We start from the raw sequence: 15,783 nt of genomic DNA on the forward strand, positions 1-15,783 counted from the left end.
CTAGATGCATTCTTTATCTCTATCCCCATGTTGTCTTTTATGTCCTTCATAGCAATGTTTGCTTTGTTATTATGTATTATTGGCGGTAGTGGTAGTTTGTTCTTCCTCTTTAAAAGAGAAGCTTCCTAAGAGCTAAGGGATTTTTTCTCTTCCTTCATTGCTAGGCATTATTACACTTTCCTTGATTACCTTTTTAAATGTATTATAAGAAACCCTTTGGTTGGTCTTAGCATTTTTTAAACATCTCAGCTCATTTGAGCTCCTGCTTTCCTAATTTTCATAAAGATTTATTTTTTATAAACTTTATTATGGCAATCTTAGCTATTTGCTCTGTTTTAAAAGTAGTGCATATCTTTAAAGAGTTTATTGTGTAATCACACTAAGGATCTTTTTCTGTCCAAAAAATATCAAAATTACATTTTTACTTAACTCCCTAAGACATTATTCCCTTTTAAGAGAAATTTATCCTATAGAATCATGATGATCTTTTCTCTAATCAAAAGTTGGGAAAACTCAAATTGGCAAGTTAAAAAATATATACACACAAAACACTATGCAGTTCTTAAGAATTATGCTATAAAAGACTATTTCGTGACAAAGGGGATGTTCATGATTGTTTAAAAAAAGGGTTATATAACAGTATATACAGTAGTAATAATTCAAAACCACTTTTAAAGATATGTGTGATTTTATTTTTTATATACACAAAAAAAGGTTAGATGCAAAAATATTTAAAGTATATTTCTTTTGATCACAGCATAACATTTTTGTTTTCTTCTATGTGCTTTCTATATTTATAAATTCATGTAATGAATATATATCACTTTTACAATAACAAAGGCATTATTATTTTAAAAGAACCAACAAAACCAAAGAAAATATTCTATAAAGTATTAGACAAAAAGGTCTAGCTTGAGATTTCTGCTTTTATAACTCTATTTCTAAAACAAGCTTAGAAAAACATTTCTGGTCACCAAACCACAAAAAAAGCCAACACAAGATACCAGTTAGCCTAAATATATAAATAAGTCATGACAACCATTAAGATGACCATTCAAACTTTTAAAAATTAAATGGGGGGAAATCACAAGGATTTCCCGTCATTTCAAGGAAAGTCTGTTATGAACCATTTAAAACCATTAAAAACAAAAAAAAAAAGTTAAAATGTATATTCTCCCCCCCACCCCAACCCCCACAAAATGAAGGGTCAGTAGGCTAGGGATAATGAAGACAAAAGAAAAAAAATTAGTCAAATTGTTTAATACTGAGCTAAAATTTCCAAATATAAATAAAGTAAGCAATGTTACCTGTTAAGATTGAAAATCTCATAACAAGAACAATTATCTTTACTTATAAATTCTGTGTGGTTGAAAATAAATTTGCAATAATCCAAAAACTTATCTGATTTACTCTCTATTTCAATGGCAGCATCTTATTCAGAGTCTACGTTCTAAAAGACTAGAAAAAAAGTCATTTTAACCAATTAAAAGTCATCATTCAAATGTATTCAGTTTTGTAAAATACTACTACATGTAAGTGGTTCAACTAATGATTAATTCATCCAAAAGTAAAAATGCATTTACCCCCTTCTTTAGGAAATTATTTCAATGATTTTATTTGTATATTTTGAATTTAATTTTCAAACATATTAAAAATATTATTTTAAATTAGCCTTTCCTTAAATTTTTTATGATATTCATAAAAAACAATACCAAACAATGCATTCTCAAGTTACATGAAGATTCTACTAACACTTTAAACGAAATAAAAAACAAAGCATCAAACCCATGAAAACAGTAAAAACACACTCAATTTATTTTAAATAACTTGCCATTAAGCTGACAATTAAGACATATGATCTTTTCATCCAGAAAAGTAAATGATTATAATGAAATAAAGGCCAAACATCTTTCTCAATCTCTCTCATATTCATAGATGTATAGAATTATAACCCAGTGATATCATGTAATAAATGAATACACACCTTACTTTAGTATATGCCAAGGTAGACACACAAAAACAAGAAAAAAATTCTGAAATCAGAGTATAAAGGGACTCTGCTTTTTCAAACAATGCAGCACTGAAAGCCAGGTCAGCATCCTTGGGCATTACTAGGAAACTTTAGCACATCTGATATTTCCATCATCTTCAAGATTCTTCTGAACATCAGAAAATATGCAGTCTCCCCCTACCTCACCTGTCCACAGACTTCCTCTAGCTTTCCTCCCTCTACTATGTAATAATGCTATTGCGGTTATTTAGGCTGCAAATGTTCAGAGATACAACCCCCTCTACATATTAATTCAGTTCATTTTCTCACAGACACTGACTCAGCCGTGGGTTGTGCAGCACTGACGTTTCTAACCAAACAGCATCGTGTGAGCTGTGATCATCCCATTTCTCCATCTCTGTGCAGTGATTGGATATTGTAATTGATAGACAGGCTGAAGAAAACTCAGGAGATGAGGGCTTAGTGATATGTAGCTATGTTGCCAAATGCCATCTGTAATGCTAATTCTAGCTCTGCCAGCTTGCCAGGTTTTAGAAAACTAGGATGCAGCTAACTTTCTTCTTTTCCTTTCAATATCTTATTGTGTACTCATTCTGGACAGTAAAGCTTCTCTTTAAAAAACAAAGGAAAAATATTCTGTGTACTTTAAGAATCCACTCAAGAACTATTCTTTAAAGTAACCAAACTTTTCTATTTCTAAACTGAGACTACAAAGTGGCTTAAAAAAGAAACTGTAAAGCTCAATCTTCACGCAGTCTCAGAAGAAATGAGCATGCGTACTTGTATGTGGGAATGAAACCTTGCAGCAAAGTCTGATATTGAATGTATGATACGTTTATCTTTAGTAACCTGAGCAGACTGCAGCTCTGAGTTTTAAATAGTTGTATTTAACCCAATTCAAATATTCAAGAGCTTTTAATAAGCATATTGTCAATCTAGCCATTTTAATGCTAGTTGTACAGAAAAGGTGTTCTTTTTCCTTTTTAAATACAAAAACTATTGTAATTTATAAAGAAAGCTGCTGCAATTCAGGCCAAATACACTTCAGCTGAAATGGATCTTTCAGCAAGCTACAAGGGCCTCTACACAAATATTAACTACACAACTACTCAAAAAGAAACAAAGTTCAGTAATTTATTAACCCATTTATTTGTATGCACTTGCTTAAGCCAGAGGGAAGAGACACCCTGAAGTACATCCGTGTTGAGATTAGCTTCTTTGTCTTGTCTTTTATATCACAATGCTATACATACCAAATCTACATTCAAAAGAAAATTCAGAGAAGAAAGTACCTTAAAGTTTATTAGATGGAAATGAAACCACAAGGCAATGCCCACTAAACCCTCAAACCTCACTGGTAAGCATACCTATATAGTCACTATTGTTATTACTTTTAGAATTCAAGAAATTTATTTTTACACTTGCCAGTAAAGGTGGGGGAGAAAAAAAGACTGAAAAATGCATGCAATTCCAAAATGGGAATAGAACAAAATATAAGTTTAAACAAGACAACTTTTTAAATTATGTGTAAAAACTGAATCACTAAGAAATAAGGAATGCTCATTTCTTTGCTGCTAAAGACTGAAGGTTTGTGCCCCCCCCCCCCCAATTCACGTATTGAAATGTATTCCCCCAATGTGATAGTATTTGGAGGTAAGGAGGTAAATAGGTTGAGGACAAAGCCCTCATGAATTGGATTCGTACTTTATAAAAAAGACCCCAGAGGATTCCTAGCCCCTTCTACCATGTGAGGACACAGCAAAAAGAGAGTTGTCTGAACCAGGAAGGGAGCCCTTATTAGATATCAAATGTGCCAGCACCCTAATCTTGGACTTCCTAGCCTCCAGAACCATAATGAAATAAATTTGTTGTTTATAAGTCACTTGATCTACAGTATTCTCTTATAGCAGCATGAACAGACTAAGACATTTACTTTTTATAAATTTAAATCCCCAAGTCAGTTTCAGGTGGCAACATGACCATCTATATTTCTTAGCCTCTATGATCCAGAGATGACCATATGACATAGTTCTAGCCAACGATTTATAAGTAGATGCCTGCCTGCTAGAAATTTCTGAAAATTTTAATTTCCTAATACAAATGAAACCCCTTTCCCATTGCCCCCTTCTCCCTTCTCCCTCATTCTTGTCTGGAAGGTGGACATGATGGCTGGAGCCATCTTGCAATCATGAGAAAAAACAAAGAATATCAGAGATTTTTGATCCTAATATACTTAAGCCACTAAATCCACATCAAGTATTGCCTACTTGTGAACTTACATAAAAGAAAAACAAACCTCTAACTTTAACCAGTGTTTAATCTGGCTTTCTTTCACTTAAATATCCCTAAATAAAATACAAAAGATTAAAAAAAAAAAAAAAAAAGGATGAGAGTAGGTAGAAGCATAAATGAAACCCAACTGGTCATGAGTTGATACAACCTGAAGTTGAGAGATATGTACAGAGGAGTTTATTATACCCGTTTTCTCTACTTTGCATATATTTAAAATGTACCATAATAAGTTATCAACATTTTTAAAAATAAAAAGAATGAGAAACTTGGTTATAAATTTTAACTTTGCCATTTAGAATTTGGATGGTCTTGAGCAAGTTTATTAACATCATTTTTTTTTTCATCTGTCAAATGGGGACGGTAATACTTACTATTCATAGAGCTCCACCTTCCAATCTAGTCACAGTTACCTACAGAAAGTCCCTGGCAGGAATGTCCTCCATCTACCTAATCATCCAAAGATTAGTTCAAGCGTCATTTTTACCCACTCAAGTTGATACTGAACCCTTCTCTGAACTCTTATTTTACTACAACTCACTACCACAGTTCGGTGCCCTGTTGTCCTCTAATTGTTCCACGTGTGGATATTAAAGCATTCCATGCTGGTACCCTGACAAAGTTTTTTTTTTAAGTTCATTTTATTTATTTTGAGAGAGAGTGCATGCACACACATGCATGTGGAGGGGCAGAGAGAGGGAGAAAGAGAATCCCAAACAGGCTCTGTGCTATCAGCACAGAGCCCAACACGGGGCTTGATCTCACAAACCACGAACTCAGGACCTGAGCAGAAATCAAGAGTCAGTTGCTTAACCAACTGAGCCACCCAGGCAAGCTGAACCCTGACAAACTTCTGAATCTCTCCTGCAATGAGTACAAGTTCTTAACATCTAATATTCGCTGATTGTTAGTTTTTAAAATCTCCCAATTAATTTAATATCGATTCCAAAAAAATGCCATTTTTAAAAAGTCAAATTGTATACATTTTTAAAGTATCCTAGTCATATGTTCCTAAGTGTATAAGATCAAGAGGTCTCTAAAAGTAAGCTATTTTCCCTTGGGCAGAATTTCCATAAATGTGGTTAAAATAAGCCCAAAGGAGTTCACGGTCTTTTCATTTAAAACAAATAATGTATTGGTATTTTTTTTCTATTTCTCTTTAATAGTTTTCACTGAAACAACCAATATTGATGCAGTCTATGTGAAAAAAAGCATCAAAAATTTACTGATGCTATAGCTATCAAGAAGAGCTATGATATTTATCACTGAGATACAGGAATGAAAAAAAAATACTGTTAGTTTTTATAAATTTTCCTCATTGTATGCATGCACCTTTTATAAAATAAACAATAGCTTATTTTTACCTATGTGTGAAGTCACCATTTCACATATAATGTAGTACTGTACGTTAGTAAAAAAATATTAAGAACTAGAAAGGATAACATAGAATTCACCTGGAAAATGTATACAACATAGCAGATATAAATAGTCCACACTTAATGAGATAAAACTAATTTCTCTTTAATCTCAAAGACAAAATAATTATCCATATAAGCAGGATAAAGAAAAAGTACTAGAGCACCGGTTGAAGCACACACACATACACACACACACCCAAACACACACACACCCAAAAAAAACAAAGCAAAAAACACTCATACCATTGCTGTGCCCTTATAAATTAATAAGTCAACTTAACTTTTTCACTCAAGACCTCACCACATTAAAAGTCCACAATAAAGACAGACATCTTGTCAGGAGATTTTTTTAAAAAGTACCGATTTCTCATATTTTCTAGCTACAGCATATGGTTTAAAAGTACCTGGATTATTTCTTTAAAATTACAAAAAGGATTTCAAAAAAAAAATTTCAAACAGGATTTCAATATCATGGCATTGTCATGAAAACTACTAACAGTTATCAGATTAGAATTTTACATTCAAGTAAGTTAAATGCCTGTTAATATTCCCTAAGTAAATATTCACAAAGCACAATACTCTATAGGAAAACATGCTTACATACCTGCAACATGTGAGGTTTATGAGCTGCCAATTAACACAGTAAATTATCAGATAATGAAGTGTTCTAAATGAAGTATTCCTCATTAAGCTGCACAGCACAAAATGAAAGCCTTACATATAATATATAAATGGGCCGAAATTTTTGAAATGAATTTCATTCAATGCATCAAACTTTAAATGAACCTGTAGAGTCATTGCAGAAAGACTGATTTTCCCATTAGTATCGAGATGACAACAAAATATGACATAGCCTGTAAATTATTATATATAATCTACACAGACAATATACTTAGAACACAAAATAAATTTCAACTAGAGAGTTTTAAATACAAAGAACTAACCTGTCTTGCCAGGGTTCACAGTTAAATTAATTATAGCATTTATTCACAGGATCACTAAGGAGATTTTAACATTACTTAGAAACAAAAATTCAAATAAATACAAATATAAGATTATAAATACAAATAAAAGAAAATTAAAAGGAAAGAAATGCTTCTGTACAAGTTTTTTAAGGAGGAATGCAAACATAATTCTTTGTAAACCAGCCCCTAACCCCTGCAGGACTTGCCACAACCAAATGCAGTTTGGTTCTTTATAAAGGTCAATTTTATCAGAGCTTTGATATGTGAAATACATATTTTCTACCTACCTTGAATGTTTATAAAGTTTACGAGGTCTACTATGCAATTTCCGATCCCAATTCTCTGGATCACTGGAGTTACTGTCATAAGGATGAGGCCGTCCTGCCATCCCACTTCAAGCTTCCTCACACTACTGCTCTGAAAGCATATGTAGCACCCATAACCTACGTGAAAGAGTAGTGTTGACCTTTAAATCTGGTCCACGCAGAATAAAATAGTCAACAATTTTACATGCTTTCTGACACTACTGTGACAGATTTTTAAAGTGATGAACAGGATTATAAAATATCAGACATACAAACTGCCACAAATGGGATTAAAACAAACACCATAAGTCTTTTTAGGTACTTTTCATCTGATTCGTCTATTAAATCTGCTTACCCCTATGCAACAGTTTAATGGTGTGTTATTTATACTTAGCAAATACACTTAACTGCCCTCTGGGTACCTCAAGTTTCCAAACATTAATATAGAACCAAAAAAAGCAAAGCAATTCCACAAAATGATTCTTTTGGACAAAATTTCACCTGGAATACATTTCTTAATTACTAAAAGTTTTAAAATGCTTAACAAAGCATCTAGTAAAACCAAATAACAAAGCTGTTATTTCTTTAAGAGCCCCTGTAGAAATTTAGTGTGGGCTCTAAAATAAAAGTATGTAAACACCGTGATGTTTCCTTACATTGTAATTACCACAAAAATACAGTATTGATGTGATTCATACATTTCATGCCTTTTCACATGCGAGACTTGTGACTGTTTTTTCTACTAAAGTCATTAAATTATAAGAAAATTAACAATAGCTTTACAGAACACCTGAGCTAAGTACTTTAAAGTATATTCACTATCCAATTTAACTTTTACCTTACAAGGTGGGCATTATTATCATAAACGGAACAGAAAATGGTCTCAGTAGTTTAGTAACTTTGCCAAAGGTCACAATGTCGGTAAATGGCAGGATTATAAAGAATAATGAGAATTTATTATATGGAATGAAGTCTTGATCTTGATAAATGTTCAAGCAGGAGTATTTTGTTTGGATATAATCAAATTTGACTTTCAGAGTCTCCAAACATCAAAAACAAACAAACAAACCACACACACACAACTAAATGAGGTTAGACAATCCAGAACAAAGTTATAGAATTTGGACCAGAACAGAGGTTTCCTGACACCCACTCCTACATGCTTCCTATGCACTTTTCCAAGATGGATTTGATAGAGGGAAGTGAGGGGAGTTGTACATAAACATCAAAAGGAATCCAGATTTGGAAAAATACTATACCTTACTTTTATAAAAAATTCCAATACAATAGGGGTGGCTTGGTTGGCTCAGTCGGTTACGTGTCCGACTTCAGCTCAGGTCATGATCTCACAGTTCATGAGCTCAAGCCCCGCATCAGGCTCTGTGCTGACAGCTCAGAGCCTGGAGCCTGCTTCAGATTCTGTGTGTGTCTCTCTCTCTGTCCACCCCTCCCTCCCTCCCTCTCTCTCAAAAATAAAGATTAAAAAAGAAAAAATTTAAAAAAAATTCCAGTACAATCTCATAAAAAATGCCCAAGGTAAATTCATTCAAATTTTGAATCTACCTCAGAACTCATAAAAAAGAATTACTTCCATAAAAAATAAAAGGTTAAAAAATATAGATTTCCACTTTAGAGAAACTGTTTTTGCTATTTGATAATTTTTTCTTCATAGTTAATTAATACTTTCTTTTCAAAAACAATTGAAATCTTACAATAAGTGGACACTTTAATATAATAAATATGTAAACAAGTAGGTAGATCAAGGAGTGAAATTAAAATAACAGAAAAGGAGGGCACCTGGCTGGCTCAGTCAGAACTCTTGATCTCAGGGTTGTGAGTTCAAGCCCCACACTGGGTGTAGAGATTACTTAAATAAACTTAAAAAAATAATAGAAAACGCAAAGTCAGAGAATTGTACAATGGCTAATTCAAATTGCTAAGTAAATGCCACACAGTTTATATGCTGAATGCTCCTGGAAAAGGAAACCTGTTTCTTTAAGGATCAGTGAATAATTAAAAATCAATCAGATACCAGAGGAACATAAAAACTATAAAATTATTTTGAAAAAAAATTTCAATCTCACTTCAGTTTTTAATTATAAAAATGTATTTACTAAAAAAGAAACTCTTTAAACTTCAATTTGATATTGTATCTACTTATCTGTACAGGAGAGATGAGGCAGAAGAGAAGGGTAAGAAAGAACAAATCAGACAAAGGAAAAAGTCAGAAAAAGGTGGTAACGAGTATCGAGAAAAATAAAAAGGAAAAATAAAGACATAGAGAGGCTTAGTAGGTTGTGTAGAATGAGATTTAGAATTTTTTCCTTACTTTAGAGGTCTTCCAATAAGCTATTTCAGGCATTAATATTTCTTTACAAGAGCGTTTTATCTCCTCCTGACATTTAACTATAAGACACACCCCTCTGGATACCCAAAGATGTCCACTGGGGGAAGAATGATAGAGAAAGTGACTAAAAAACAGAACCTCAAAGACTATATAAGGCAAATTCAGATCTACATTTTCCAACATTTTACAGTGGGTAGCATGTAGGTAGCAGATGGGAAATACCAGTAGGTCTTACTAATCAATCTATGAAAATTAAGAAGCATGTATTTTACAGCCAGACACAAGAAAGTAAAGAATTTCAGATGAAAGTTATCAAAAAGGTCAACTGAAAAATCATATTTACATTTGTCAATAAAACTTGGGTATCACCATGTGAAAGATTTCTTCCCAATCCTTACTCCCAATAGTCAAGACTACGAACAGGCTAAAAACAAGGGAAATTCAAACTGCGATATCTGGAAAAAACATGCCTGTATTTGCCTACATGTGCTGGCATACTTTCAAATATTATCAATAAGCTATAAACAAGACTACAAATAGATAAAAGGTAAATGACACACATATACTAGTTTGAAATGTGTAATAATCTCTTCTATTTTAATCAATCTCTGCATCAGTGACATTATATTTTATTTCATTTCATTTCATTCATTCATTCATTCATTCATTCAAGGACTTACTGAACACCAAATATGATACGCCAAGCTATTTATAAGATGCTAAATCAAGTTGGGCATTGTTCCTGTGCTCCAAATCTCACCCTAGTAAAGGAAAAAAGCCTCAGTTGATGGCTCCACATACCACTTACTCCTGTGTCTCTCTCCTACCTGCATAGTTCTTACACCATTACCCCAATTCTTCATCTCCATTAAAACTTGGGTGTTCTTTAGGATTCCATCTTCATTTGCTGGGTCCAGGGAGACAGCGGACAAAAAAACCATGAGGACCAAACCCTTGAGAACACCAGGTTTTACATACTACATACACTGTTTTCATTATCTCTATATAAATTCTTCAATAAGCACCCCAAATTCAACAATGCCAGGCTCTATCTTGGCCTCCCACATCAGCTAATGTCATCTCTATTCACTAACTCAAGAACTCCGAAGTCATCCTTGATTTCTCATTTCCCAACATCAAGTCTACTTCAAAATTTTGACTCCTCTCCCTTTTCATTCGTAAGGCTGCTGCCTTCAACTGAATCCTTAACATGTATCAGTAAGGATTTTGGTTGACCTCTTTATCACCACTCAGTCTATACTAGCTGCACTGTAATCAAAATTATCTAAGAACTTTTAATGACTCTCCATGTCCTGACCTAAACTCCTTACCATAAAAAGATCCTTTAAAATAGAGGACTTTTGGCTCCTCAGTGTATACTTCATACAAGGCAAACTAAAGTTTATTATTGTATGGATCTTGTAATCATCAAAAACATAATTACTGGACTACTAGAAACAAAGTTCTTAGAAAACATGTCACAGTTCATTGCTTTTTTAGGCATGACAGAAATTGTGGGGAATAAACTTAGGAATTCCCTAAGACTGCACTGATGGGTTAACAAGGCATAAAGAATTAGAAAGCCACAGGATGAACACACCCAAGTTTGGGTAAACAAGATTAGGTAAACAGGGCATAGGCTCTCAGTACAGGACAAAGATATAGGAATAGAAAAGCCTCAGGATGAAAGCATCAAAAATGAGGTAAACAAGATTAGGTGTTCAGGGCTGAAATGCCACCCAACTTAGTAAAATAGCAGAAAGCTGCTTTCACAGGAAGGAAGGACCAAAATAGGTAAACAGGTAAACAGAACTATGGAAAACAGCGAGCAGAAGTTGCCCTGAGTGGAACTAATTAGCAAAAGAAAGGTGCCTTGTTGACCCTGAGGTAGCATGCTTCGTCTTTCTTGTCCTCTTGGCCAGTTTAGGTAAACAGAGGTGGCAGCGCCTCCTGTCTGCTGTATACAACCTCCCGCCCAGCACCAGAATTTTGTTTTGTACTGACCCAAACCCCTAACACTGCATATCTTCAAAACCTCTTTTCCCCACGCCCATGAGTTAATGTCCACAGTTTCACTGTATCCTTGTGCACACCCATTCTGATCCTAATAAAAATGGAGCAAGGGTCAGAGCAAGGACCCTTACTAGGGGCTCCTGTCTCCTCCCAGACATTAGCCTCTCTTGCATTTCAATTTTGCGTCCACTCTCTTGCTGGACAAGAGAAAACTCCAGACCCAGAGCCTATGACAAGAAATAATCTAAATTCTAAATAATTTAGATATAATCTGTGCAGAGGGAGGAACAACTAGGCCAATTGGCTAGAGACATGCATTCAGGAGACTGTCAAAAGTCAACTAGGAAAAAGGCAATTCAATTACTTCTCTTCTCTTGGATATTACTATTTAAAAAGGGGGTGTGGGGGAACAGAATCTTCAAGACTATAATAACATAAATAAGTGGTCTTTGGGATACTATTTCCAGGTAGTATTAATTAATGGCAATGATTCATAGAAAAGTTTTGTTTTGTTTTGTTTTGTTTGAAAAAAGGATAGTACATGGAGACTTTATTCTGTCCTATGTTGTGTATCAGTGGGCTAGGAAGTTTAATTTTCTCCTATTTAAAGCTCAAAACAAGCTAATATTATAATCATGTTTTATAGATGAAAAGATCTTAGAGCTAACATTAGAATCCCAGTCTAACAGAAAGCCCATGTTCTTTTTTTTTTGTTTATTTTATTTTCTTTTTGAGAGAGAGAGAGATGGAGGGAGGGCACATGCACAAGAAGGGCAGGGGCAGAGAGAGAGGGAGAGGGCATCTCAAGCAGGCTTTTGTCAGTGCAGAGCCCAATGCGGGCTCAAACTCACCAACCAGATCATGACCTGAGTCAAAATCAAGAGTCCATGAGTAATCAACTGGGCCACCCAGGTGTCCCAAGCCCATGTTCTTTCTAACATACTAAGCTAGGTATACAGAAATTCATAACATTTGTTCCCTACAGCCAGCAGATGTCTTTTTTTAAACTTCAGCCATCCTGTGGCTTTGTTCATCCTACTGGGATCTCATTCTGAATAGTGTCATTATATGAGAACTTTTCTATTAACAGAAAATTGTTTTTATCTCTCAAACTTTGCAAACAAAGTAATTCAAGTGTGGTGGTTACTGGAGAGAAAGACCTGATAAGTAAGAGGAAAAACAATGAAAAGAATAAAATCACACAGTGATACCAGCCTGAAGAGCCAAGACATGACTGCCTTTGGCTGCAAAGAAAGGCAAGTATCCAGAGGATATTTTAACTACATCAATAATTGGAGAGGTTAGAGAAAATGAATACTCCTACAGATAATTGTGAAAGAAAAAGGACAGGCTGGGAGGAGGGGGTTGCCTGGCTGGCTCAGTCTGTTAAGCCTCAGACTCTTGATTTCAGCTCAGGTCATGGTCTCACACTTTGTGAGTTTGAGCCCCCTGTCGGGCTCAGCACTGACAGTGTGGAGCCTGATGGGATTCTCTCTCTCCCTCTCCCTGTCCCTTCTGCTTTTTCTCAAAATAAATAAACTTAAAAAATAATAAAAACAACAGGTGAGAGCAACTTTTTAAAAGTTTATTTTGAGAGGCAGGGAGGGGCAAAGAGAGGGAGAGAGAGAATCCCAAGCCGGCTCTGCGTTGTCAGCACAGAGCCCAACATGGGGCTCAATCTCAGGAACCCTGAGATCATGACCTGAGCTGAGATCAAGAGTCAACACTTAACTGACTGAGCCATCCAGATGCCCCTAGAAGCAACTTTTAAAAGAAAAGTAAACCAGAGGGGTGAAAAGAAACCTGTACAGGCAGCCAAGTTAAGCAATCATGTGAGCCTCCTACAGATAACAATGATTTAAACATCGATAAAATACTTTTTTAATGTTTATTTTTGAGAGAGAGAGAGAGAGAGAGAGAGAGAGTGTGTGTGTGTGAGTCCCAGCAGGGGAGGGGCAGAGAGAAAGGGAGACACAGAATCCGAAGCAGGCTCCAGGCTCTGAGCTGTCAGCACAGAGCCCGAGGAGGGGCTCAAACCCACAAACCGTGAGATGGTGACATGAGCCGAATTCAGCCGCCTAACCAATTGAGCCACCCAGGCCCCCTGTAAACCTGGATAAAATATTTTTAAAACTACTGTTTAAAAGCACTGGCAAGGGGCGCCTGGGTGGTGCAGTCGGTTAAGCGTCCGACTTCAGCCAGGTCACGATCTCGCGGTCCGTGAGTTCGAGCCCCGCGTCGGGCTCTGGGCTGATGGCTCGGAGCCTGGAGCCTGCTTCCGATTCTGTGTCTCCCTCTCTCTCTGCCCCTTCCCCGTTCATGCTCTGTCTCTCTCTGTCCCAAAAATAAATAAAAAACGTTGAAAAAAAATTAAAAAAAAAAAAAAAAAAGCACTGGCAAATATCCCAAAGCATAAAGTAGTGAAAGAAGAGCATATTCTGAAAGGCAACAGAATTTTGTGTTCAGATGAAGTTCTTATGCTGAGTGCCCTTCCCAATCCCCTAGAAATATGGTGAAGGAAACCAGCCAGCCATACAACTCAAAGTAGTAGAGAAAACAGTTCAGAACTAGAAGTGCAGCTGGAAATTTAAGTCAGACATACTGGAAGGGAAAGAACCACACAGAGGTATGACCCAAAATCTAAACATAAATTCTACTAGGCTAAATTACACATGCATGGAGGAGAGACTCCAGGCCCTCTGTGGTAGACTACAGAGGAATTTACCCTTGAAAGCTGCCCGGCCTAAGATCTAGGAGTTTGATGCTTTTTAAACTGAGTGCAGGCCCGACCATACACAGCCCAAGCAGCAGAAAGCTGAAACCCTTATTGGCTTAAGAGTGTCAGAGGACAGAAACCACCAGAGTCAGAGAAGCTAGAAATTAAAAGGGAATATCCAAAAGTAGAGGAAGTACAGGGAGGGTGAGCTCCAAAATGTGAACGTAATCTAGGCCCAAATTTTTGGCTGATCACCAAATTACACAGGTGGCGGGAGCACTTTCCTCCACTCACTCCCCAGGAGACCATACTAAAAACCAAGTAGCTGGAAGAAGTAAGAACTAAGCACAGATATCAGATGGTATACACTGCTTGGGAAACAATGTTTGCGATGGAGTCCAGGCAACTTAATGGTCCACTAGAACAAAACAACAATACTCATAAGAACATTATAATCAATACCCTGGTTTCTGCCAAAAATTATGCGATGCAAAGAAATAAGAAAGCAAAACAGCAATCAATAGAAAGTGACTCCAGGTAGGCCCAGATATAGGATTTAGTGAATGACTTCAAACCACATATTTAAACAATTAAAGGAATATATTCAAAGAATTACAATAAGAAGGTAGTCTTGATGAATGGCAGAAAGGGATTCTCAATAAAGAAATGAAAATTATCAAAAAATGAAAACTTCAGCTGTAGCTGGAAAGAATAACTAAAATGAAAATTTCATTAGATGGGCAAAACAGCACACAAGATGAGGAAAAAAATAAGGGAACTTGAAAACAGATCAGTAGAAATTATCCAATCCATAGACTATAGAGAAACAAAGACTGGATGTTATCTGTAAACACAGGTGGGAAAGCATCTAACAATACAACGTGTAAGTAATTAGAGTTACTACTGATACACTCAACAAAATGGAATCTCAAAAGTGTTATGGTAAGCTAAAGAAACCAGACTCAAAGGTTCCATACCAGATGATTCCATTTCTATAACATTCTTGAGAAGACAGGGATATAGAACAGAACAGCCAGGGCCTGTTCCCCCCAGGGCTTGGGGAACTACACAGGGACAGCACAAGTTAATTTTGGGGGGGGGGGGGGGGTGATGGAACTATTCTATATCTGGATTGTGGTGGTGGTAGTTATGCAACTGTATGCCTTTGTCAAAATTCATAAGACCTGTACACCAGAAAGAGAATTTTGTTGGATGTAAATTTACAAAGAAATTCAAAAAGAAAGTGAAAAAATTAGCAGAGATGTTTAATACTTATAATTATCAAACATATCAGCACGACATATTTAAACCAAGTTTTAATAAAAAAACCTAAATCAGGGGCGCCTGGGTGGCGCAGTCGGTTAAGCGTCCGACTTCAGCCAGGTCACGATCTCGCGGTCTGTGAGTTCGAGCCCCGTGTCGGGCTCTGGGCTGATGATGGCCCAGAGCCTGGAGCCTGCTTCCGATTCTGTGTCTCCCTCTCTCTTTGCCCCTCCCCCGTTCATGCTCTGTCTCTCTCTGGCCCAAAAATAAATAAACGTTGAAAAAAAAAAAAATAAAAAAAAAAAAAAAAAAAAAAACCTAAATCATATTGTCCCCATTACCATCAAGGATACTTATAGCTATCTTCCCACTGCTCACTGCCATAATGACACACATAACTTTTGATAATGAAAACCGGTGGGAACCTTTCTACTTCTGCCACAATACTAAGTGACT

General features: G+C 35.9%; 1 protein-coding gene across 5 annotated transcripts in view; it reads right to left on the bottom strand.

Annotated features, from left to right (window-relative positions):
* Positions 1–15,783, bottom strand: part of BTBD10 (BTB domain containing 10) — an 86,526-nt gene that overhangs the window by 52,779 nt on the left and 17,964 nt on the right. For 2 of the 5 annotated variants that reach the window (XM_030330778.1, XM_030330777.2), the window contains exon 2: positions 6,971–7,126. The exons of 2 other annotated variants lie outside the window; for them this stretch is intronic. In XM_030330778.1, the coding sequence (XP_030186638.1) occupies positions 6,971–7,071 (101 nt within the window). In that variant the 5' untranslated portion in view covers positions 7,072–7,126. Of the gene's footprint in view, positions 1–1,984; positions 2,335–6,970; positions 7,127–15,783 lie in introns of those variants that run through there. One more of the 5 variants, XM_030330776.1, reaches the window with a different exon arrangement.

Source organism: Lynx canadensis, chromosome D1, assembly GCF_007474595.2.
Source record: "Lynx canadensis isolate LIC74 chromosome D1, mLynCan4.pri.v2, whole genome shotgun sequence".
Classification (NCBI taxonomy): Eukaryota; Metazoa; Chordata; class Mammalia; order Carnivora; family Felidae; genus Lynx; species Lynx canadensis.